This window comes from Neopelma chrysocephalum, unplaced genomic scaffold (assembly GCF_003984885.1).
Source record: "Neopelma chrysocephalum unplaced genomic scaffold, ASM398488v2 Primary Assembly neopelma1_63, whole genome shotgun sequence".
NCBI lineage: Eukaryota > Metazoa > Chordata > Aves > Passeriformes > Pipridae > Neopelma > Neopelma chrysocephalum.
This window is the reverse complement of record NW_020897720.1, coordinates 6,847,095-6,873,311: the sequence shown is the minus strand read 5'-3', so window position 1 is coordinate 6,873,311 and position 26,217 is coordinate 6,847,095. Positions and strand designations below refer to the sequence as shown.

Here is a 26,217-nt window from a genome sequence, read left to right as displayed (position 1 = left end):
TCCGAACCATGTGAGATGAATATAGTTGTGGTTTTGTTACAAACCAAGCTGCAGAGTTTGGATACAGAGCTCAACTTTTCCAAAGTTCAGCCATGGCTCTTTTTCTGCTGGACTTCCCTGCAGCGCTCCTTTTTCTAACAGCCCTTCCTATGAAGCAGCACCAGGAGCAGATGGCAAAAGAGACACTGCTCCCAGGCACAGTTCCTATCATCCACTGGTTTTAAAATGGGAAAGAAGGGAAGGTCCACTGTAAAGCAAAAAATCACAGCAGAAGATCAGCTTCATGACTATTTTTCTATTTGCAACTGAAAAATGGGCAGGAACACAGGGAATGAGAATGCCTCAAGAATATGCCTCCTGAAAGCCAGAGTCACCTTTGTTCTGGTGCAAGGGTGCAGCCTCTGCTCAGCACCACTCAGACCTCTCACCACCCACCACCTCCCAGCCCAGGGCACGAGGAGCCAAACAAACCTGCTGGAGCCACGGAGACGCTCAGTCACATCTAGCTTTATTTTAATCCCGTCAGAAAAGTTCAAGAATTACACCAAAAAATACTTCAGTCTCTGCTACCTACTGACAAAAAATACACCACAAAATTATAAACTGTTCAGTGGTTCTGCTGGAGTTTGGGTTGTTGGTGGAGGGGGTGGTTTGTACATTTTGAGTGAGAAATGAATTTACAGGTGGAAAGGGAAGGGAGGAGAGGAGATCAGACGATGGCATTTGGCACTACATTTTTAGCTACACTATACAGTTATTTATCATGATGCCTGTTAGGACTGAGGAGTTCTGCCCTCACACACTGCCTACTGTCTATGTACGTGACAATGAGGACAAAACTGCCCAATGCGGGGGGAAAAGGGGCCAGTTCCTAATTTCCATCCCAGTCTAGCCACGAATCTGAAAAAGCAGCCTTAGTCAAATGTGAACCTATGCACCCTGCTACTGCTGCTCGGCTCTCCCTGCCTGTGCTCCTGAGGAGCAGAGCTGCTCTGCAGCAAAGGCTTGCAGCTCTGAAAAAAAGAGAATCCTTGGGGTTTCTTAAAATCCCACCAGTCTCCACTAAATTTGTGGGAGATGATGTTTTACACTGCTCAGGACTGGATTAAGCTTGGGATCTGGTTTGTGTTTGCAAGCAGACAGACCCTTGTACTCTAGAGCTACAGCCACCCCTCTCTAGTGACCTGGAACGACATTAAATGCTGAAGTATCTGAAGCTGAAGGAGGGAAGCAGGAGCATCGCATTTCATGGGTGAGAGAAAACTAGGGGCTGAAAGTTAGAGGCTTAATACTGTTCTATACTATCACCACTTTTGAGAGGCTCCTCAAATCATAATGGCATTTCTTTGTCTCTTGGTAACTCTCAGGAGAGAGGTCCCAAAGGACAAAGCCTCATGGAATTGCCAAAGGTCATGCAGGAAACGTATGCCAGAAGCAGTAGGGCCCTGATCTCCTGACTCTTGAGTCCTGTGCTCAAAAGTATGTTCATGATTTCACTGCAGCAGCCTCTGCCTGCTTCCATCCTGCTCCATGTCCAAACAGCAATTGGATTTCAGCCTCAGAGCCCAGCCAGGATCACCAGCACTGTGGTGGCTCATTAGGAATGTGGAGATCTTTCTGGATTTACTTGGGCCACTGCACAGGGGTGTGGGCACATGTGTGTTTGCACGTGTCTATGTTTGGGGGACGAGGGGATGCCTGTATTTCTCTATCAGCGAATGAACACTGACACTAAATTCAATTTGACAGAAAAATATCCCCCCTTTGGCAACTAAACAACATCATAATGTCTTTGTACTGGGTTCTTTCCACCCCCTCTTGAAAGGATTTCAGCTCTTCCTTCACTGCATGTTGAGCCTCTGTCGCAGCTTTCCAGCGATGACAAAACTTTGCATGATTCTCTTTGCTGCTTTTATCCTCTCTGGCTGTTTACCTAATTTGCTTTTTTTGTTTTTTAATTTATTTTTCTAACAAATAGTTAAGCAATGATTTAAAAATATTTTTACATCGTTAAGGTACAGTCAACATCAAACATGCCTTTGTACAAGAGCTCGACTCGGTTACAAATCAACGAGAACAATGCACGAAAAGAAATATCCATTAAGATGACTCCTGCACTTGGGTTTTATTTATTCCTGCCGTGCTGGTGGCACGGCACGCTCAGCTAGAGCAGTATAGACACGGTGTTGTCCCCCCACCCTCCCTCTTTGCCCACCACCACTCGTTCCCTTTAATGACCTTCTGTCTTGGCAGCCTTGGCTTCGTGGTTTGCGGATCCCGAGGACATCCAGGGCGATACGGCCCGGGAGCTGGTCTGCTTGGCCATGCTGTAGTGGCTGATGACGGTGTAGAACCTGCCCCGGGAGTTGGAATCCTGTGCAGAGTAGTAGGCGTCCAGCGAGGCCGGGATGCACCGCTTGTGCTGGGGAGGGGGAGAAAGCAAAAGCAGAGTGACCCCAGCAGCCTCTTTCCAAAATCTCATGGCTGGCTGTTTGCATGGAGGATGTTTGACTCAGACTTGCTGCAGTTGCCTTTCGCTGCCCCTGGGAATGCACCAAGTCGGGCAGCAGCCTTCAAAACCTGTTGCTATTGGCAACCCTGATGGCAGGCTGGTTTCAGCCCTGGATGGGAAATGGGGCTGTGTAGGGAAGGTTTGGTGTGTTACTGACAAGCACAGAGACTGAGGCCCATTGCTGGGGGCCAGCCAGGGCTGGCTGAGCAGCTCTGCTCATGTGCTGGACCAAAAGCTCTGTAGACTCAAGTCCAGAATTAATCCTCAGACAAGCAGAGAGGACAGGCTGAGGCTGAGCAAGCAGCATATGAGCTGCTCTGTTGCAGGGTGTTCTCCTGACCTGTGGGATGAGCACCTTGGTCAGGAATAGAAGCAACCACAGTCCAACGGGCCAGCTTTGCTCGGAGGTGCAGATTTGATTCTGATTCTGAAATTCATGACTGTCCAAACTTCATTTTTATCATAGAACCATGAAATCGTTTGGGTTGGAAGGGACCCTAAAGATCATCCAGTTCCAAACCCCTGCCATGGGCAGGGACACCTCCCACTAGACCAGGTTGCTCCAAGCCCTGTCCAACCTGGCCTTGAACACTTCCAGGGATGGGGCCCTGCTCTCTGTCAGTGGGAAGCCATTCCCCCTTGTCCTGTCACTACATTCCCCTGTAAATAGTCTCTCTCCATCTTTCTTGTAGGCTCCCTTCAGGTACTGGAAAGCTGCAATTAGGTTACCCCAAAGCCTTTTCTTTTCCAGGCTGAACAATCCCAATTCTCCCTTTTTATATAACCTAAGTGAATAATTCACAATGACTAATACACCAACATCTTACTCTATTTTCCAGCCTACAGATCATTCCTAGTGTGGTCAAGACTCCTGTGAGTTTATGAGTCTATTCACAGTGAGGAGTCAGTGAATTATTTTGCAAACTTTTTTTTTTAATCTCAACAGACCAGGCAAATAGTTCTCTCTGAATATTCAATATAAAATCACTGGGCAGTGGGGTTTTAGCAATTGTTACATGGTTTTGTTCTTGATAGAGGCTTGAAAGCACCTAAAAGTGAACTATATCTGGGCAAATCTGGATTTCTTTCACAAAGGACACATGTGTCAGCACTCCAGGAGTTTGCTTTGCATTAAAATGTACGCCAGTAAACCTCAGCTACTTGAAAGTGTGGGAAGCAAAGGCAGGATTCCAGCTGCAATAAATCCATTCACAAATATGAGGGATTGTTCCTGAACATCTGTCTGTAGTGTTCACCAAATGCTAATCCCAACAATTACAGTGTAACAGTAGCTGATGGAGGCAGATGCACATCCACATTTCCCATAACACTTTTTCCATTTCAACACATTCTTGCCAAATGCTCTGTTTGGCCTGGTCAAAAAAAGGAGACTGGACTGTAACCATGTAGTCAATTAGAGTCTGTCATTAGCTCAGGCAATTCATCCATCTGAAGTTTCTTACCTTATAAACAAATCCATCTGGGCAACTGTGGTCGTAAGTAAAGGCTTTGTACACCACAAGAAACACTATGCAGGCAAGGAATGCAAGAGCCAGGCTGATGAGAATAGTGACCTACAAAAGAGGGATAATGTTACTCTACATATGTTAAAATGGCATATGAGCAACCTCATAATTAAATGACTTATAGGAACAGACATTCTAACAGACTGCAGCCTTCACTGCACTGTGCAGTACTTAACTAAGCATGGTAATTGAATGAATGCTGGATCCAACAGCCCTGAATTCTCACTTTATTCCCATTCCCTCATACACTTTCAGGATTGCACATTCCTGCATTTAACCCCTTGCAAATGTATGGATTTTGCTGAAGCATTTGTTGTCCTCAATGGCTTTGTGTTCCCATGCTCTTAGCTGTTGCACCAATGTCATCATCTGCTGGCCCAACAAGACCCCCCAGCAGCCAGAATTTTCATTTGGGGTTTGGTCTGTGTGGACAAACTGCCTTATAACCCCGGAAGATCCTGCTTTTCTGAGACAGAAGCAGGTAAGCAGAGAGGAGGAATGAGGCCTTTGTAGCACATATCCATTTGTGCCTTCTGGGTGATTAAACAAGGGCAAATTGTGCCTTGCAGAAGGAAGGGAGGGAGAAAGGGAATCCTTCTCTATTTCTCAAAGCTGTAAAAGGACAATATCCCAACCACTGACAAAACCCAGCATGGAAATCCCACATGATGTCCAAGAGCAGATGCTGGTGTTGGAGGTATCAGACACAAAACCCATTTTAGGGCTCAAAAATTCCCCCTCTCCTCATTCCCAGCAGGTTACCTCGCTGCACCATTCTGTTTCTTTGCTGTAGCTCCCTTCTCTCCAGCCCTTCCAGGTCCCTCCAAATAGTTCATTCAAAAGCAAGTTTTGTGCCCCTATTCCGTGTCTGGACTGAGGCCCTGACCCTTGATTTCTGCTGAGCTGTGTATTCCCTAAAGACTGAGCAAGGGTCTGTAAAGCACTCACGTTCTTCCCTTCCCCAAAGCTTTCCTGGTCTCATAATTCTGTGAATGCAGCATAAATGGCTCTGGACTTCCACTGCCTAAATTAGAGGTGGGTGCACCAGCAGCACGGATTTTGCAGGATGTTTTTCCTACCCACAGGCTCAATCTGTTTGCTTCAGAATTCCACTTTCTCACCATGGCACCAGAAGCTGAGCCCAGCGCTGCAAATTTTCCCCAGTCTCACCAAAATCCATCCACCAAGAGAACTTCAGTGGTAGGATGTGGCAGGGACTGTGTGCCTGACCCTGGCTAATGCCCCTGCCTGCAGGAATGCTGCCACCATTCCATGTGTGTGCTCATCCCCCAGATCATGCCCCCATTCCAGTATCAGCAGCGACCTGCACTAAAGGCATCGGTGTCATTTACTGCCCTGGCAAGGAAAAGCCACACACTTTTCAGCTCCATCCAGTCATTCAGGTTTCATTTACCCTGTTGTTGTTACAGTTATGTCACAATCTTCTGTATTTTCTGGTATGGGTGTTCAAGGTAATTGAATAATAGGTACAGACAGAAGTTGTTCCTTGCCTAATGTATAGGAGAGATGATGGTAGAAAGTGGGGAAAACACAGTGATAATTCCTACAGGACAGTGGACAGGCTTGACAGGAATAGCAGCTAATAAACAGCAAGCTGGCCACATCTCAGAATTCACCAACATAATGTTATTTTTATAACTATAACATTATGTAATATTATATCAATAAATATGTATTAATTGCTTAATATTGGTTCACACTGAAATTTGCTTTAATTCTCCCCCTTGATCATTACAGCAGCTGCAGTGCTGGGAGCAGTGGGACATGCAATCCTGCACAGACTCAAGGGGCCACTGTAATTGCTTGCAGGGCAGGAAAGAGTCTTCTCACCAACCCCACAGAAAGATGAACTGCCTGGTGAGATGTATTCCTACACTGCACACAGCACACTGGCACTATTACTGGAAGGTCCAGGGCTACAATTCTTAAGACAAAAAGGAAGAGAGAAGGTGAATCTGTATGCACGGTGTTAAATCTTACCCATCCTGTCCAGGTCAAAACTCAGGAAAGAGAGAGGTGTGGAGACTCTATCTAGCAGGAGAGATTCCTAAGTTCATTGTTAAGTCAGAGTATTATAGTGTAAAAAGGTAAGAAGATAGGGGCTAACAGGCTTCTCCAATGATGAACAGTTCACTGAAGCCTCAAACTGCCTTTTAGAATTACTGCTTGTATTAACCTCCTCCTTGGGGCCTAATCTGCTGCAAAATGGGTCAATTAAGCAAAAGGCAGCTACAGAGGGAGAAGCACTTACTGCTGGATCTCGTAAGAGAACATGTGTAAGAGAGTCCTGGAGTGTTGGAGAGGGATCTGGTGGAAAAGGAGTATAGTTGTATGAATTGCACTACTCTGACCAAAAAAATTTGGGATCCACCTCCACTCTATCAATGCCCACAGGGTTGAACAGAAATATTTCAGACCAGTTTTATGGTAGTCTTGGGTTCCCAACCTGGGGAAGTCATGTCTTTTTTCATGGTGATAAAGAGGAAGAAGTCTCAGCTGGATTCAAGGAAGATGGAAATGTAATTTCACGAGTTCTCATCCCCAGAAGAAATAATATTACACCTGAAAAAATTGTTAAAAGTCACTTTGGAAAAGTATAGTCAAAAGAAGAGACTTTGTGGATTAACAATGCCAGCACTCTCTACTTTTTTCCCGCAGGAGAATGGGAAAAAAAAGGCCCCTCCCTATAAAGAGTCATCACATCCCTGCTCTGGCAGACCAATGTGGAAGAGCACAGAATAAATGTCCATCAACTCCTCTCCATTTAAGAGGGGAGTGTGTCAGGCCTGGTACTTCCTCTAATTACAATGTAGGTACCAACACAACGATGACAATGACTCGAGTCTCCTCTGAGGTCAGTCTGGAGGCACTAAAGCCAGAAGCACATTTTGTTCTACCAAAGCCAAAGCTCAGGGGCAGCCCTGGCTAGAAATTCAGAAAAAAAAGAAATGCTCAGCTCTCCAGTTTGGCTACTCTGCCCCAAATACAATGTACAACGAAAAAAGAAATGTTGCTTGAAACCCAGCCTTCAGCAGAAGACAGAACTGAGCTGTCTGGAGTGAGAATGAATGTCCGTTCTTTTGTTGAATCCCACGTACATGCCCAGCCTATGGAAATGACCATTAGAACTGCAATTTGAGGGGTTCCTTTCCCCTTGTCTGCCCACTGAGTCCCTAAAAATAATAAATTCCCCTCTGTTCTGTCGCTCTGCTCTGGCAAAGTGCTGACATCCAATTCATTCTGTCCCAGGAGCAGGTCCTTCCGTGGAGCCCTCCCCTCCCTCCAGGGTGTAATTGAGCCCATCCTCACCCTCCTCCTGCCTTTCATACACTTGTAAAATTACAGCATGACAATATTACACATGATGATGCATGGTGTAAAATTGCTCTGGATGAAATGTCATGTAAGATGTTAAAACCCAGAGGAAAGGGAAGAAAAATCCACCCTCAGATATTTTGCCACGCCAGAGCTAAGATCCACCTCTCCAGCTATTCCAGAGCATACAAAGCTTCATTAACATTCAAAAACCAAAGAATCACAGAGCTGCAATACCTAATAAACCTCCACTTTTTTTTTTATGATTAACACGAACCTTGGCAGTCTCTAAGCAATATAAACACTCACAGAGGGGAAATAAAATTTAGTGAGCAGATAAAACCTAGAAGTGCTGCAGGCATGAATCTGTCATGTGTCACTGCTCGAGTGGGTAAAGGAAGGGGGGAATTTGCCTGCCCTCTCCTCAAAATCTTACATGATTCCCAAAGGTTCCCTTAAGAGGGGTGTGTCTGCTGGAACAGAGAACATCATTATCACACCAAAAAACTCCCCATACTCCCAAAATGTGGAAAGATCCATGAACGATGATGTCAACCTGCCATCAACAGCAGCACACTGGCCTTAGTTCCTCCCCTCTTCCCCACAGATGAAGAACACGTTGCATTATCACAACAGCATGGATGAATAAAAAGATCCATCCTCATCAGGCAACAGGACATCAGTTGCCACTAACTTTTGTGCCAGGGAGATAACCTGGCTTTCATGCTGCCCATGGAAGCATCCTTTCTGCTCTCTTTGATTTCATCAGCTGCCCAAAATTTTTTTTCATCAAAGATTCCCTTTTTTCCCTCTCTCACTACAATGCAAAGCTGTATTTAAAAGTCAACCAGGCAAGAAAGCCACATCCAAAAAGCAGGGTATTTATTCAATATCCTTTTCCATTGCAAGGTTTTTACATTTTTATTCCTGATCATAGAATCATTGGATTGGAAGGGCCCTCAAAGGTCATCCAGTTCCAACCCCCTGCCAAGGGCAGGGAAACCTTCCACTAGACCAGGTTGCTCCAAGCCCTGTCCAACCTGGCCTTGAACACTTCCAGGGATGGGGCAGCCACAGCTTCTCCAGGCAACCCAAGCCAGTGTCTCACCACCCTCCCAGGGAGGAATTTTTTCCTAATATCCAATCTATCCCTACTCACTTTCTTCTTTCTCTCTCAATTTTGAAGCCACTGCTCCTTGTCCTGTCATTGCATGTCCCTGTAAAGTCTTTCTCTATTAAGGTTGGAAAGACTTCTGAGATCATTGAGTTCAACCATTAACCATTGACAACCCAGTTAACTTGCATTCAAGCTAAAAAAACCCCCACAGAATCCCCCACGGGCATCCCAATATACATCCATACACTCGTGCGTCCATTTTAAGGATTTCTGCTTGACAGTGGAAAACTCAGGAGTGTAATTTTCTCCCCTTCATCCCATAACTTCTTCCAGCTGATAATCAGATGTAAGATCAACACCATTAGATCTCGACAGGAAAGCTACAGCTAAAGTGAAAGACTCAGGAGCACCTCCCAGCTCCCAGATCCAGCTATCCTGGCTGCCTCCCAACTGTATTCCAGGATGAACTCCAAGTGTGAACCACCCCATCATTTGAATCCAGGTTGCTATTCCAAGAAAACTCAGGTATGTAGGCAGGGAGGGAGCCACAGGCTGAGAGGACACTCAGATGGATCGAGCAGGGGGATGAGGAGTCTGAAATACAGCTCAGGAAGAGCTGCCCCACTGTTCAAACCTGAAGAACTGGTGCGGTGCCTCGCCCAGCACCCTGTTACAAAGCCTGATGCATCCTGATGGTAAAAATGATTTGACTGCACTTCTTTAAAGATGACATTTCATTCTCCATTGTTTAGAATGTTTTTGTAATAAGTTGCTGATTTTGCTGATCTTCTGGCAACAGCTTCACCTCTGAAATTTTGAAAGGCTAACTGAGAAAAAGTGACACAATTGGGTCTTCAGATTTGCTTAGTACTGTTCAAGAAGATGTAGGATTTGTTCTTTATTATTACAGCACAGCTTTATTCCAGATGGTGTCCAGATTCTCAAGAAGCATTTTAAGGTGATGCTTTGTGAGAGGGAAATGTCCTTAGTCATGTATCTAAATGTTCAGGGTTATGGGAAAATGCTCCTTAGTGCTGCGAGGCTTCTTACAGGAAGTTTTACTGTGGATGGGTTTTTTTGGTCCTGTATCTTAGAATTCATAACCATGAAAAAATTTGGCCCCAAATTCTCATGAGGACACTGAACACCATCCATGAGGATGGGATTAGAAACATCTCACATCTGCTCCTGGGCTGATCCCACAGTGTGGGCACTGTGAGACCCCCCCCTCTCAGGTGAGACCCCCCTGCAGAGCTGCCTCCAGCTCTGGGGGCCCAGCTGGGACACAGACTTGGGAGTGAGTCCAGAGGAGGTACCAAGATGATCAGAGGGATGGAGCACCTCTGCTATGAGGAAAGGCTGAGAGAATTGGGATTATTCAGCCTGGAGAAGAGAAGCTTCGGGGAGACCTAATTGTGGCCTTCCAGTACCTGAAGGGAGCCAATAAGAGAGATGGAGAGAGACTATCTACAAGGGTCTGGAGTGACAGGACAGGGGGGAATGGCTTCAAACTGACAGAGAGTAGGGTTAGATGGTACATTAGTAAAAGAAGTCTTCCCTGTGAGGGTGGTGAGGCCCTGGCACGGGTTGCCCAGAGAAGCTGTGGCTTCCCCATCCCTGGAAGTGTCCAAGGCCAGGTTGGATGGAGCTCTGAGCAACTCAGAGGTATCCACTTGTAACAGAACTGGCTGTCTCCGAGCCAGTTTGCTCTCCCAGCCATGTCCCATTTGGCTCTACCCTTCCTACACACACCACCCCACCATAACACCACCAGTGAACCTCTCCAAGTTTGTTAATCTTAAAAAGAAATATCTATTTCCCGAGATAACCATGTACCCACCAGCAATTCCTCTGCTCTGTGCCTTTTTATAAAGCTGTGAGTGCAGCTCGAGTGTGGAACGAGAACACCGTGTTTCTAAGCAATTTGTCAAATAATTAAATTATGCACACAATAACTAGCTGGCTCAATTATATTAGCCAGTCTCCATCATGTAATATAATTTCTAGTGGCTGTTTAGGCACTAATAGCCTCAGATCTTTTTAACTGTGTCTGGTGCCAGCTGCGGTCTGCATGACGTCTCTCTGTGCCAAGTCAAACCCCTTGAATGGAAAATTCATGGCTCGGTTTCCAAGCCCCCGTTCCTTATGGAAGTTCTAAATGTCATTTTCAATAAGGATGCTTTTGCCAATGAATATTAGTGAATTTCCACTTGGGTAAATAAAAAGCTCTGTTTGGTTTGCTTTCTCTTTTCTGCCATTTAATGCCATAAAAAAATTCCTTCATCAAATAGGCTGGTATAGTGAGACGGAATAATTTTGATTTTAGCAACACCAAATAAATACACGACCTTTTTGGCAGACCATACAGGTGTTTAAAGGTCTTTTTCTTTCTTTTTCAACTGTCCTAGGCCTTTCCTCGGGAACTAAATGATCTTTGAAGTGCCTTCCAACCCAGGCCATTCTATGTCTGACTCTGCTACCTTCAAAAGAAAAGAAGCAAACACCCCAAATTAAAGTGGGGGGACCCAAGAACACTGCTTATAAAGGTGCTTTTCTTCCCAAACCCACAGCCCTAAGAACACCTGACATACCATTTCAGGAGATGAGCAATGCTGGGAGATGCTTCCTCCCAGATCACTAATTTGCAATGGTTTTGCAATTAGTGGGACTGCAGCAGACAGAAACATCATCTCCAACCCCTCCAGAGGGACATGCTGCCATTTCCCACTGCCATGTGCAAAGCCTTGGCTGTGACATTTCCTCCAGTCACTCCACGTGGGACATGACCATGGATAACTCAGCTCATCAAGGGCCTTTTTTAAATGCATTAACAGGAATACAAGATAAATCAAGTCATCTTTGCCTGCAAGACTCAACCCCCTGAAGAGTCTCCTGCATGCAAAATCCTCCCTTCTCCCTCTTCCCTCATGTTGGAATTGGTGTGGGGAAAGCATTAGGAGCCCTGAATAAGAATGGGTTCAGGGATTAGCACAGAGAACACACCTGAGCTTGTGTTCCTTGCTCTGCCACTGATTTTTTTGACACCTGACACACCCCCAAGTCCAGCTCCACACACACTCCAGAAAGAGCCACCCAAAGCTGCAAGCATGTAAGGTCCCCAAATCTTGGCTTTTTCTAGGACAAAACTACCCAAACACCAACACCATCCCACGGCCAAGGATCAGGCTGGCTCTAGGGAAAAGCTGAGGTGAGTTTGCTTTGTGAAATTATCTTCTTCCACAGGCAGGGCAATTTTCAAAACAATTTCAAACTTGAGTATTGATGTAATGGCCTTATCCTCCAGCCCTGTTTTTTGTGTATTTGCCTCTCCCATCATTTTCTTATAGTTTGATTTTCCATTTTCCTCATGAACCATCAACCACAGAAGACTGGATTTAAAAATGCCCAGAATAATTTAAGGACTTTATATGCCAGGGCACAAGATATCTTTCCCCCAGTCCCTTGGACATCAATAAAATAAAATCAAAGGTCAGGCTTCCACAAATTAAAACCTCTTTGTTCAGTGCAGTCTTGTGGTTAAGAAAAAAAAAATCACTTGGAAGACTGTTCCTTCAAGAGGGCCAACAAATTCACCTGTATTTCAGCATCTATGTCTACCATCATGGGTAGAAAACAGAGCTAATAATATGCCTGCATTCATGGTCCAGTACACCCATCTCTCTTAAAAAACTTATTATGTGGGTGCTTCATACGAGGACAAAGTGAGGACTTGGCGAGCAAAGTGTCCCCTGGGTAACTCGAGAATTAAAAGCCTTTCCATTTCGAATTAGAAATACGAAGCTTTATTGCTGCAAATGACTTACGAGATCTACTCTTTTAAAAGCGAACAACAAAAATGAACAATCGAGCTGATTATGATGCCTTCAAAGGCACGAGGCCAGTTCCATTAGCTGTGGATCTGACCCAACAGGCTTAATACATCTGCAAGTACCAACAAGAGGGAGCTCAGGTTTGTTTAACATTCAATCACAGCTGGTGCTGCTTTAGAAATAGAGAGTGAAACATTACATGGAAAAATATGTATGAGTAAAGCATTTCACTTCCCTGACTATTTATTTTTTTAGCATTCAGTGGTTTGGCTACAAATGCACTTCAAAATACACTTCATGACACTCAATAAACTTTGCCTTGGTTTCATCAGCTGAAAACTCTTTCCTCCTCCTCCTCTATCCTGTTCAGTCCCTTTAGCCAGAGCAGCATTAAGCATCTTTCTTTTCACCTCAAATGCTGACAAGAAAATTACCCAACAAGCAGGGTTTCCAGCAGGTCTACCCCACAAACCCATAGGCATGTGAATATTCTCTGTGACTTCCATTTTTAGACATTTTCTGCATAACAATTCACTTTCTTCTTCTCTCCAAAAATCAATTAAATGAAAAAAAAACCCAAAAAACAAATCCACAAACAAATCTCTTCAGCTGATTACTCTGGTAGTGCTTGCAGATGGCAGAAATAAAATATATTTTGGAGGGTTTTCCTGACTTTGCAAAAAAGTCTGTCTGTGTGTGTTTCTGTAAAATCTAATACAAAACAAGAATGCATTATAAGGAATGATCCATTTCATATAAAAGCCAAGTTTTGGGTTTTTTCTTTGCTCTGTTAGGTGGTCCCTAAGCCAGTTCTATAGAGCATTGTAGTTACATCAAAATATACTTTTCTTGCATACGTTTTAGACATGGACATAACATTCTTGGGACCTTGCCTGTACCAGAAAGCCAGGTATTAGCTGGGAACTCTTACAAAATCCACAGGGGGAACCTTGAAGGGTTTATAGTGTCATACCTGGGGATGTGATCAGAAATATCTGTTCTCTGGCAGCTGAGCCACAAATCCACATTCGGTTCACCCTCACAGCTCAAAAGTGCCACTGATGATCACAAATGGCTCCATCAATCTGCCTCCATGCAGCCTGTGAGGCCAACTGGGACAGATATGACCTGTTCTCTTCTCTTCCCATTACAGCCAGAGGAGAAGAATGATTTCTGAGCTCAGGCAGAAAGATGATGAGCAACATTTCTCACTTGCATACACACCACAAGTGAGAGTCTGAATCCACACAGGTGTGACATTGCATTAGACAGAAGCAGACAGAAGGCCAGGCAGGGATGAGCAGTGTTTTTTTCAGAAAGGAGAAACTGTGACCCTCTGCACTGCACTGGGAAATATTCAACCTCCAAAGATAAGGCAAAGCTTGGGCTCCAGAAACAAGTGACTCCACCACTGTCTTGAGAAGACTCTGGTGCAGTGAGAGCTGATTGACACCCCCGCAAGAACATGCCCACTGCTTCCGAGCCCGTGGGAAAGGAGGTTCCTGATGACAGCTGAGAACTCCCAAAGGGAGGGAATAAGCCTCCAAATCACTCCCTGGGGACTCAAATTAAGCCTTTCATATTGACACCTCTCCAAGCCCCTCTCTGAATGCAAGTTTCAACAGGAAAGCACTGCACCAGCCCCAACACTACTGCCACTGCTCCCCTGTGCCTGCTACTGCTCCCCTGTGCCTGCCACCTTTCTGGGTTTCCTCTGCTTTGTCCCTTTTTCTCCCGAATTGGCTCATCCAAGTGCTGTGCAACCTGGAAACAACATCTCAGCCACAGCAGCAATTATCATGAAAGTGAGAAAAATCTCTGTGCATGAGCCCATGTTCCCTCCCTGGAGCACCACTCACATTAGTGAGTGTAATGGGATCCTTCAGCAGCCACTCTGCATCTCCCAGATAACCGATGTGATGTGGCAGTCACCATGGTAACACTGTTATTGTTAGTATTCAAAAGCAGTACAGAAAATTGTCCTGCTCATACTCAGAGGAGTCCTTTCTCCATGAGTTACTCCTGCCCTGTGGTACCTCAACAATTATAGGAGACTTTGAATTTATCTAGCTATTGAATGGGCACAGTGAAAAGCCCCACACCTTTTTTCCTGGGATTCGTTTCTTTCCAGGTCAGAGGAAGAACTATGAGAATACAGCAACGGTCTACAGGTGAAAACACAACACCCCATGGAGAAGTTTGCAGGAACCAGGGCATGGAAGGGGAGTTTTGGAAGTAGGAGCAGGAAGAGAGGAATGCCACATTTGGGGCTCTGTGTGTGTGTGCAGCAGAGCAAGGGACAGTTGCCACCTACACAGCTGCAGTGATGTGCCTGTTAGAAACAAGGGCACAGTGGGATGGCAGAGAAATGCATGGATTTGAGGGAAAGGAGGTGTTTCCCACAGCTGTGCTCAGGTGCAGGCATTTGACAGGCCAGAGGTCACACACCAATTCTTCACCACACTGCACAAGACACTGTACAAGACTCCTTGTGCTTATGTCCCAGATCTTACCTATGGGAAGAACATGATCCAGACCTGCTCCCCACCTTTCTCCACACACGCCCAGGACCTTCCTTTCCTCTAAATTGTCATAGAGAATCCTCCCACAAGATCTAACTGAATTACCTGGGGGTTTGCTGGGTCACCTTCCAGTAGGGGAAGCAAAGGAAGCATCTTCCATTTAGCAAAGCTGGTACCAACAGGAAATCAAGGCCTGGCCCTGGCCCAGAAAAATCCTTCTCAGTTAGGAGCCAAGTGTTTCAGATATTGGCTTGGTTTCGATAATGAACAATTATTGCATCAATGTCTGGTTTGCAGGGTGTGGCTGGACACAAACCAATTTTCTTCTAAATCCTTCACATTAGGTCAGAGGAGAATAATTGTTTCAGTATGAGCATTTCAATAACAGCAACATTTGAATGGGTTCTGCTATATTTTAAGAACCTGATGAAAAGTGTGGGGAATAATTACATCCGCTAGTTCCTGGATCTGCATGTGTCAGAGCAGTTTCAGAGTGGAGGGAGGAGAGGGCTGATGTAATGATAAGAGATAGATTGTCATTGCACACTCAACAGGAACAGATTACGCAGCTGGTGACTCTGAAAATGCATCTTGCCAATTTGTAGCAAGAAGAATGAAGTTCACAGCCTTCTTCAGTGAAGCAATGATCAATACTTGCAGATGATTTTTCCAGGTAGATAAACTGCTTGTAAGAAAACATCTTAAATATCTCAACTTCTCCCCCGTACACCCACACCCAACTTGTTCTGTTAAAGACAAGTACAGAGTTTAATTATTCCAACTCTGAAAGACTGAAAATTTCAACTTTCTTGAGAAAAATGATCCATGAAAAGGAAAGAACTATTGAAGAGTTGTGAAGTCAGGTAACTACGGTAGGTAACTATCACCCAGCTAACAGCCATTAAATCATTGTCTCCCTGAAAATAATGAATAGCTCTGTGGCATTTAGTGATAAAGGACTCAGACTGGTTGTATGTGCACTTACTTCTGTAATAAAGAGACCAATTTGTGTAAAACCAGTAAGGGACCAGCAGTTACACGTGTCAACCCAATACTCCATAACCCTACACTTAAAGACCACTCCAGTACCATTTCTGCTGCTATTTGAATAAATAAATGCTTCTGGTTGATTTCTGTGTTATCTGGACTGGCTGGAAGAGAAAAGGAGTCCCTGGAAATCCTGTTCTCCAGAAGTAACACGACTCCATTTGATGGATAATCTGCTTGAAAAGCAAAAGAGCATTTGATCTCTTTTCAGTACTGAGAGAAAGAAATAAGGGCAGAAACTCACAGGAACGATGATACTCACATATGAGAGACTGTTCTTATGAGCTGTAAAATAGGATATCACTGGCAAAAAGAAGCAGTAAGCCCTACCTCAGATGCAAAGGGTTAGACCTGTCATCCCACAAAGGAATCATAGAGAGAGTCATCACATTTGCAGACCTTCTCTAAAGCACCTCGGTGTTGTCACTGGATGGCAAAGAATAGGAGGAACGTGAGCTGCCTTCAAAGCAAGCAGAATGAAAGGCAAACACCAGGCACCATTCCTCTTCAGACTGGGGAGCCTCGGAATATAGCATGACTGCAAAGATCTTTGCAGTTCAAAAACTTCTGAGAGGAACACACTCTAAAGGTATAAACACTCTGGAGAAGGCAAGGTCTATAAATCACTGCCAGTCAGCTTAGAAAAATGTTGTCTTTGCTTCTCTGTCGAGAAGTAAAACGATAAAAGAAATTTCTTTTCTGTATGGATGGCTCAGCCATGATGCTATTTTAACATCAGTTTCTTGTAACCCATCTACACACAACTATTTAAACACTTGTTATAAAGTATGCATGGAGTGACTCATCCAGCTGAAGAATCAGCCTAATTGGTCAAAATTTCAGGACACTGTGTGCTGAGCTATAGAGAATCATAATCTCATCTATTAGGGGATGTGACAAGATGCAGGAGCTATCTCAAATTCCTGGAAGAGCTAGTGTGGAATAAGAACCGTTGCCTAGGGACAGTCTCTTCTTTATGATAATTAAAGAGTTCAGATCTGTGCTATTCTGGATGGTTGAAAAATATGCATGCATAAGCTTAAATTCTGGCTTTGGCTTGTTCATGTGAGAAAGTTGTCTAATAATTCATTAGTCTCTTCAATAAAAGATACCCAAAAGAAAGAATAAAGGGCATCTGTGGATTTTGCTTCCAGGTTCACATGGTCCCAAAATTTCCCCCAGATATTCTGCTCTTCCATATCACAGAATATCCTAAGTTGGAAGGGACCCACAAGGATCATCAGAGCCCTGCACAGGACATCCCCACAATCCCACCACGTCCCTGAGAGCATTGTCCAAACACTCCTTGAGCTCTGTCAGCCTTGGAGCTGTGACCACTGTCCTGGGGAACCGACCACCCTCTGGGGGAAGGACCTTTTCCTGATATCCAACCTAAGCCTCCCCTGACACAGCTCCAGCCATTCCCTGGATCCTGCCTCTGGTCACCATCTACCTGACTCAAAAAAAACCCCCAAGAACTTGGGGAGAGTTTCTTTCTTCCCTGAGAATATTCCCATACCAGTTGACAAAAAGTGGAGAGAAGAGAAAGGCAATTCATAGACTGAATCAAAAATGTTAAAAACCTCTCCAGAAAGGTTACTAGTGGGTGGGGAGCACAGGCATAAGTAGTCCAGCAACATTTTTATACACACACTCATTAATGATATTCAGTCTGCCACATTTCTGTTTGAATTCATGATAATTCTACCGTTTGGGTGAAAAATAAAATATGAGACATCTCACTTTGTATTCTCCAGTAGCAGATAGGAGAGAACCTCTTGGATATGTCTTTGCATCCCCTTACTGTCCTGTCTCTCCCCAGCATACAACTACCATGTTCTGAGATGTTGCTTCTCACACACAGATCACGAGAGCTGTAGAAGCAAAATGGCTCCGTAGGAAAACCCTTAATTTATCACTGCTGTGGACTCACACCAGTTGTACATCATTTCCCATACAGCTCTCAAACATTCGGAATGCACCAAACCAGTGGACCATCTATACTTCATCTACACTTGGATGGGCTGTTGGCCTTTCCCTCCAGCATTTTCTACCTGACAGGAGGCTGGAGTCAGGTGGGGGTCAGGCTCTGGTCTTGGCTACCAGTGAGAGGACAGGAGGAAAGAGCCTCAAGCTGGGCCAGGGGAGGTTCGTGTTGGACATCAGGAAGAATTTCTTCATGGAAAGGGTTGTCAGGCATTGGAAGGGGCTGCCCAGGGAGGTGGTGGAGTCCCCATCCCTGGAGGTGTTCAAGGAACAACTGGATGTGGCACTCAGTGCTGTGGTCTGGGTGACAAGGTGGGGATGGGTCAAAGGTTGGACTCGATGATCTTGGAGGTCTTTTCCAACCTCAGTGATTCTGTGAAATTCTCTGAAATCATCTCTCTTGCAGAATTGAATGGGGTGATTTCCCTGCTTCTGCCAGTGTACAGATACCAACAGCCCAGCTCATAACTTTCCTCAGCATGTAAGCAAGACGTTGTGGATGGTATTCCCAACACACCACACACTTAGAAGCCTATACAAAGCAACCAGCCAAAAAAAGAAAGTTTGATGATCACAGTTTTATCATCTTTTTCAAAACTTTTAAAAGTGTAGCCAAACTGAGATCATAAAAGTTAAGTATTTACTATGATTCCCTCTTACAAAAAACAAATGTAAAATGATTTCATCAGTACCAGCTAATTGGCCAGCTTATAACCAGAGGGCAGGATTTTTTAATAACTTCACTAACAATATGCATTGGCACAAAAATGTGGCGCAGTAAGAAAAAAAAAGTACAAAAGGTAATAAATATTACCTATTAGTTCACTTTTGTCAGGAAATAATACTACAAACTTAATGGGATACATGGAAGCCTTATGAAAAGCAGGTTGGGAGAGGTTTATGGTCTTATCCAGTATTAGACGGGAGGCTGACTGATTAATAAGTTGACATTGAAGAGCAGAGAATGAAAATCATATGGACTTCAGGGAAAGGAAATAGCTTAAAAATGAAACTGTGATGCTGCCAGGCTGCAGAGGAAGAGGCCCAGCTCCCACTGGCAGCTCCCAGTGTGCAGGGAGGGGAAGGCAGCTCACACCTCTGCCAGGGCTGTGCTCCCAGCTGGAGCCTCTGGGAGAGAGCAGTGGGAGAACTGCACCCAAAACAGGAAGGGGAGAGGAAAAAATACATGAAAGGAGAGGTCTGAATACAACAGCAAGTTGGGCATTTCAACAATAGGAAGAATAAAATACTCTATAGAAGAAGTAGAAGAAATGAGATTTATCCATAGCAGTGGATGAGCTATATATTAACTCAGTGTGTAAGGGTGAGATGTTCTTGATTGCTTTTTTAAAATTACAGGGCTGCAGGATTGAGTTTTAAATACCCAGTGAGGCACCACTACTTACAACATCAACAATGCTATTTATTGGAGCTCCCAAACCAACAGATCATTTCCAGGAGACTCTACATTTACTGTTGTTTCTCAGGCACATCGTGTCTGGTTTTGATTTGTATGTTGCTCACACTGGAAAATGTCTGCTGTGGTCTCCAAGACTGAGATTTAACTGTGGTTAATTCACTGCTCCCTTTAGTAGTGACACCAATGGAGAGTTACCACTGGTGGTAAATTGACAGTACACACATAATAGGATCAGTGAAGAATTCAGTCAAAATCAACAGCATGTAAGGCCCTGGTAAGTAAATTTAAATCAAAACGTGATATCCACTAAAAAAAAACCCCAAGAGCCTATAAACTTTTATTCACACACTTTTTAGGAATAAACTATGGGTTTAAGTATGCTGGATAAAAGCAAAAGAGTCATCCTTGTGAAATATATATAAGTGAATTTCTAGAAAAAACAGAAATAGTACAGTTCTGTAGTGCTTCAGGAGAGAGCAGCTAAACATTTCTCCTTGTAATAAGCTGGACAAACCTTATCTTGAAGCTTATCAAGGATGAATGGGAACAATTTTTCCTGTATCACACTGCAATTTTAAAAGCAATGGTTTCCTTCTAAATTACTGGAAAATAATTATAATAAACTTCTTTATTTCTTGCGACTAAGAACAATTTGGGCAAATGAAAGACCATTCAGTTCCTTGAGCCAGTTCCTGTTAATTGTTGAGAATGACACCCTTTCACAAAAATTCCTAAGCCCAATCCGAGCTTTCCAAGGAGCAGGACTATAACCAGGCATTGCCTACTTTCTATGGTTTCTACTCAAATCACTGGTGTTTCCTCTGACTTTGAAAATGTAAAATTAGGTCTCACATTTTTATCACTGCCATGCTCTTGGGCTTAGGAGAAGCACCAGGTCTTCCAATGAAAAGGGAGATAATACTGGCAGCTACACACTTGGAGTCTAATTTTAGGAGGAACTGAGCCATTCTAATATGCTGCAGTCAACAGGAACTCAGGGCACTCAATAATTCATGAGTTTCTTTCCACATTTGAGTAGAGCCTGTTGAAAACCTCTCAAGGAAACATTTTCCATCAGAAAATTCCAATTCCTGTGAGTCAAAATTGTTTACAGGACAGGTTATGCTTGGATACTTCTCTAATATCTCTTCTTCTATGCAGTCTCAAGTGGCTTTAAATCTCTAATAATAACATTTTAAATGTGAAGAGGGTTGTAATTAAAAGGTGAAACAAACTGTTTCAATCAACATTCACTGTGATTTTTTAAAATTCTTTCTAAACGCAAAAGCTTGAGGAGAAAGAAGATTCAAACTTGTTTTACTTTCAGTTTGGGCTTGTAAATATTTTCATAATTTTTCCTGGGAAAGAAAAGCATTTCCTACTTTAGATGTAGTTAAGAAGGTATTTTTATGCCCATCCTAAAAAAAAAAGCTTTACACTCATGCAGATAAACCTCTCTTTGACCCTGGTGATGAGTGGAGTGTTAAATTTGTTATGTCTTTACTGTCACTTTGATTCAGTTGTTTTACAATGAATGGCATTTGCATCAGAAGGCAGCAGAATAACCATCTCTTACCTTTAGTCTTTCTGTTACACCATCAGTGAAGCTGACTGTGAATTCAGCAATTTTGGGCACTCTGAGTTTTCCTTTGTTCTTCTGGTCAGGCTGATACTCTGTTCTTGTTTTCACAATTACCTGGAAAATATCAACACTTTTAAGGTTTCTGCCCACAGAACAAAATATTTTGGATTTGTTATCTAAGCTTTTCTATATAAACCATCCCCTGGACTTACACAAGCACCATAAATTAACACAAACTCATCATAGCCTCAGGAATAAGAGCGACAGATAAACAGTCAGGCAGATACACAGAACTAGGACAGTGAGCTTATCACACTGAGTCTTAAAATAGCTGACAGCAAAATGTTTGACACCCACTTTTGTTTAGGACTAGGCATTTAATTTTTATATCGTGTTCAACAGGCACAGTAACAGCCCATCCTAAAGAAGAGCTTCACTAATTAGAAGCTCCAACCTATCAAGCTCCACTGAAGCCAATTTAAATTTAGGCCATTTGATGTCTCATTCATTCAGGCTCGAGATTATCAATATTAATCTGATATTATCACCTTGGGCTTTCCCCTGAAGATCTGTGTCAGTTGCTGATTTATCCAGGTTCTATTAATCTTATAAAAATGAGGTGGTTTATGCCAATGGAGAAACTGTAAATGGCTTTTAAAAGGGTTTGGTCAAATTCCCTATGTTGCATTGTCAATCTACACTGAATTTAACTGTGATCTAGAATGACCCTAAATATTTTTGGTGAAATGCACCCACTGCAAACACAGTGAAGGTAACAGCTAATTCCAACTGCTCCCAGAAGGGATGAGTGCCAGGGCTATTCTCAGAAACAGCCCTTCAGAGGAGTGAGTGTATCCAACCCATTATGCAGGAGAATCCTGAAAGACCACCCATCCATGAGCCCATGCAGCTAAAGAGTGTCTGGAGAGCATTCCAGCAGATCCACATGGTCTCACTCCAGCTGGGAAATGCAAAAGAAGACAAAACAGGCTCATCTTCAGCACTGCCAAGACCTGGAGCTCATCCCTGGAGAAGACACTACTGCTGAGCTTCCGCACAGGATTCCCAACCCAGGGACGAGGTCCACAAAGCAGCCGATGGTTTGGTGTGGTTTGCAAGGTTTGGGGAGGTTAAAAAAGGATGGAAAGAACATTGTGGCTCTTGATCCCAGGACCAACACTTCCACTTTTTGGCCCCCCATTCTGAGCTGCAGGATGTGCAGCCTGGTGAAAATTAAATACTCCAGGAGTGGTGGCTGGTCCAGATTAGAGTGACAAGAGTGATCCTAAAGCCCTTACTTAGAAACAAAAACACTGTGAAGGATTGAAAAAGATTAAGTGATGCACAAGGTTGAGTTCCCAGCTAATCAAGGATTTATTTCCAAATGAAGACAGCAAAGTCTGGTTTGGACCAAAGAGAACCCCAGGTATTTAATCCTCCTGCACTTAATGCATGTGAAAATCAGAGTGACAGAAAACCAGTGAGGAGTCATAAGCCAATTTTCTGCATTCAAATGCAAATCATTAAAGACTGATGAATATTTACATCCTTCAGTGAATCCCTCTCAACAGTATTTATTACAGTAGCATTTGCAATATTAAGACTTGGGAAGAAGAGAGGACAAAAAGCCACTCAAATACATTTATATCAGCATTTTGTAGCTCAGGGTTTCAGATGGCACAACACAGATGATGGGAAATGACAAATAGGGACAAGCTTGATTTGACAGGTTTGGGATAAATCCTAGCACTACTCTGAACCCATTACTGAATCAAACCCCATTTTGCCCACTATGTCCAGCACGCTGCGGCCAAAATAAGGCAAATCTCACTCTCCAACCAAGACCATCTGGCCCAGGTCAGCTCCGAGTTTCAAACAAGCAATAACCTCATTTTCTCCCTCAAAAGGAGGTCAGTGCACTCAGGACTCACGCAGCTGGCCAGCCTTCCAGTCTTCTTGCAGGCCTTTTGTAAACCCAGTATAGAAAATTACAGAGTCTCAGCCAACAACACCTGCCAACCAGTGTTTAGAAATTGCAGTCATTCTGTTTTCAAACAATATCCAACTTCCCCAAATTCATGCTTCCTGCTTGGTATAAATCTTAGCTGCAGACATAATTTTTAAATTTACATGAGGGCTTTTTAACAAACCCTAACACTGGGTCTTAAGGAAGGACCATGAAGCCAGAATAAAAGAAAGAAAATCAGATTAAAACCTTACTTGTTTCTACATACAATTTAATTTTCTTCCATTCTCTGCCATCAACACCAGTTTTCCTATGGATATTTTTTCCACTGTTGTTACATTCAACCAATACCCTATAAACAGGAAAGCCTGAATTATGCTGTCTGCAGGGATACAGCATGAGACTGAAAATAAACCCACACAGCCCCTTACAAGGCATCCAATTCAGGTCCAGCAGCAATTCTATCATGTCTGTGAATAAATAACCAAGCTCAGTCCCCAGCCAGATCAGAAGCTACTTGAAACAATTTGCTGACTGTGCCAGCAGTGAAATGTGTGTGCACAGAGCCAGTCATCCTGCTGGTCAGTGTTTTTCAGAGAAATTTGCAGAGGTATCAAAAATCTTTAGTACAAGAGGTAAGAAGTACCTTTGCTAAATGCCTTCTGGCACTGCAAAAGCTAAAAGTCTGCTCTCCAGAAGTATCTTTGTCAGACACCCGGTGGAATTACTCAGCAGAAGAAAGACAGGGCAGTCAGTGAGGTCTCCTCTTTAAAGGAGAGCACAGAAATCAAATGACAAAGGTCGAAGAGAAAACTGAAAACCTGCAGTGGGGGGGAAGCATTCAATATTGTGCCAGTAACGATAAAAATGCAATTTTGCTGAGGGCATGGGGTGTACATTTAGAAGAACAGAGCTACCTCTTGCTCAGTCCCCTGTAGCCTAAATAAATCACCCTGAGCAAACTCTTGCAAAGTTAAAAGTGCAAATTTAGAAAAGGAATCATAATCTTATAGAGAAAACTTTTCTGTATTTTTAGCATTATTGGGGTTTTTTACTATTTTTGTTGGTTGATCTGTTTTCATTTTCCAGTTTTCTGTTTGAACTGGGTGGGAAGGTTCTGCTTTCCCCACCCTCACCGTTCCCTGCCATCACTCCTTTTTCACCTTTTCTTTCCATTTTGTCAGTGAGAAAAAAATTCCTAGCAGTAAAGTTCCAGAAATGCTACCCAAATTGCTGTTGAATGTGGAGTAATAAACCCCCCCTGACTCCACAGTCGGCGCAATGATCAGCGTTCATTTATCACCGGCTGCCCCGGGGCAGTTCCATCCCAGGATCCCACTGTTTCCATGCAAACAAGGTACATTCATCTCACACCACGACAGGCTTCCTGTGAGAGCTACCGGCCTTTATTACAAGCCACAGCAAAGACACTGATCCCCATTCCCTCTCCTGTGGGTTCTGCAGCATTGCTGACTTGGGCAGAGTCTCTCTGGATTGAAACCAGTGGAAGTGAATATAAAACTGGGCTCCTGTGTAGGCTGCAATTCAAAGCAAACTGAAGTGAAAGAAATGCTCATCTCCTCGTTCCCTTCCCTGGGATGCTCTCACTGTTGGAAATGAGCTGCTGAAAGGGGGCAACTTTCAGAATTGGCAGCAGCTTGGCTGTGCTCGGGCCTCCCGAGTACTGACAATAAATTGAATCAAACCAATGCTTAAATGGTCAAGTAATCTCTAGAATACTCACAAAAAAGACAATTAGCCCCTTCTCCACTCCCACTGCAGAAACAGCTCTCTGCCCATTCTCTGCACTTGTCTCCTTCAGCTCTCAGCTCCTGCTGCCAGCTCTGCCAGGCTTGTCTTAACTCAGTCCTCCTGGTGAGAAGGGTCTGGCTGGTCTAAGCTGGCATCCCTAACCATGAGCTTACTGGAGTAGAGAATTATTGTATTATTATTTTTATTATTATTTATTTAATTTATTGTTTTATTATTTTGGAAGCAACCTGCACACCTGCAAATGAATATTAAAAAGCAAGAGCAGTCCCAACAGCTCTTTGAATTGTCTGAGCCTTTGCGTTTGCTGGATAAAAACCCTTAGAACCCTTTTGGACACTTGTCAGCCTCTGTGTTTTGTTATCTAGGCTCTGATTCAGCACCAGCTCATAACTCTGCCCCACTTGGTGTGCTGTGATTGTCCACCAAAGACAGCAGCCTCCCTGCCAGTTTAGTCCAGCCCTTCTGTAGTGCTTTACAGTCTGTGCTGGGGATGGAGCCCAGGTGAACATAGCTCAGGGGATCTCCCTGCAAATTAACTTGCTGCTGTGACTTGTTCTTAAAAGTTTTCACACTATTTCCCAGAGATCCTCTACCTTTAGGTTGCAGCGACTGTGCTGTTTATGGCAGATGCAATGAAGGGGACACAAATAAATTACCTGTGACTTTCTTCATTTTACATCTGATATAAAACTGTTCTTTGAAAGCTGCCTCCGAGATGAGGTTTGCCCAGTGACTGTAAGAATACAAGAGGAGAGAAAAGGGCTTCCATGGACCACCAAAAAGATGAATCTAATGCCAGGAATCCACACTGCAGTCCTTGAAGCTTCCTCCTTAACCAGGTTTATCTGGTATTCAAACTAATTAATTACCAATTCAGCAAAGCACTCAAGCATGCAAGTAGTCCTATTAACATCAGCAGGATTAGCCAGATATTTAAAGTTAAGTGTGCATTTAAGTGCTTTGGCCGATCAGAGCTTCAACTGGCTTGAGGCACCTTCCCACTCCAGTTCCAACTGGGGATCCTGGGGAATTCTTAGTCAAGTGCTCAAGGCACTGTGCACACCAGCATGACCCCAGGATCCCATATTACTGATAGAGGAGGAGGCAAAAAAAGGACAAAAAAAGAACTTCAATAACGTGCTGAGTCACACCAGCATTTGGTGGCAGAGTCAGGAGTTCAGACCACAGGTTGCTGCTACTTACAGTGCACCGTGTTTCTCAGGCTTTCATTAATGACTGACAATAGCAGCTCCAGCAGATTTTCCATACAAATATAACATTCTTGGGATTAAGGGCTAGCAAAGTGTGACTGGGGTGGGAGGGAAATCATATGCTCTATGGAAAATGGAAGCTCTCTGCAGAATTGTCCTTCTCAGCCAGAAGGTCAGCAGATGTAATAACACTCCCCATATCTGGAAAGGTTTTGACTTTCTATTCTTTTTCTTGCATCTTCTGGTTCCTCATTCCAATCCCTCATTCTTCTGGAAGAGCTCAAAGCAGTCTGTAGGGAATGGCCTGTGAAAGCTATAAAACCCCAACACAACAGGACCACAAGCCATATCCATCACACTGCTCCACACAAGCAAGATGTTTGTAATAA

The 26,217-nt window shown here is 43.8% G+C and overlaps 1 protein-coding gene across 1 annotated transcript in view; it reads right to left on the bottom strand.

Annotated features, from left to right (window-relative positions):
- Positions 1-487: 487 nt before the first annotated feature.
- NSG2 (neuronal vesicle trafficking associated 2) overlaps positions 488-26,217 on the bottom strand; it is a 34,470-nt gene continuing 8,740 nt past the window's right edge. Inside the window, exons 3-5 of the mRNA XM_027682747.1 lie at positions 20,873-20,992; positions 3,976-4,086; positions 488-2,422 (exon numbers count right to left, since the gene is read on the bottom strand). Coding sequence (XP_027538548.1) covers positions 2,231-2,422; positions 3,976-4,086; positions 20,873-20,992 — 423 coding nt within the window. The 3' untranslated portion in view covers positions 488-2,230. The remainder of the gene's footprint in view (positions 2,423-3,975; positions 4,087-20,872; positions 20,993-26,217) is intronic.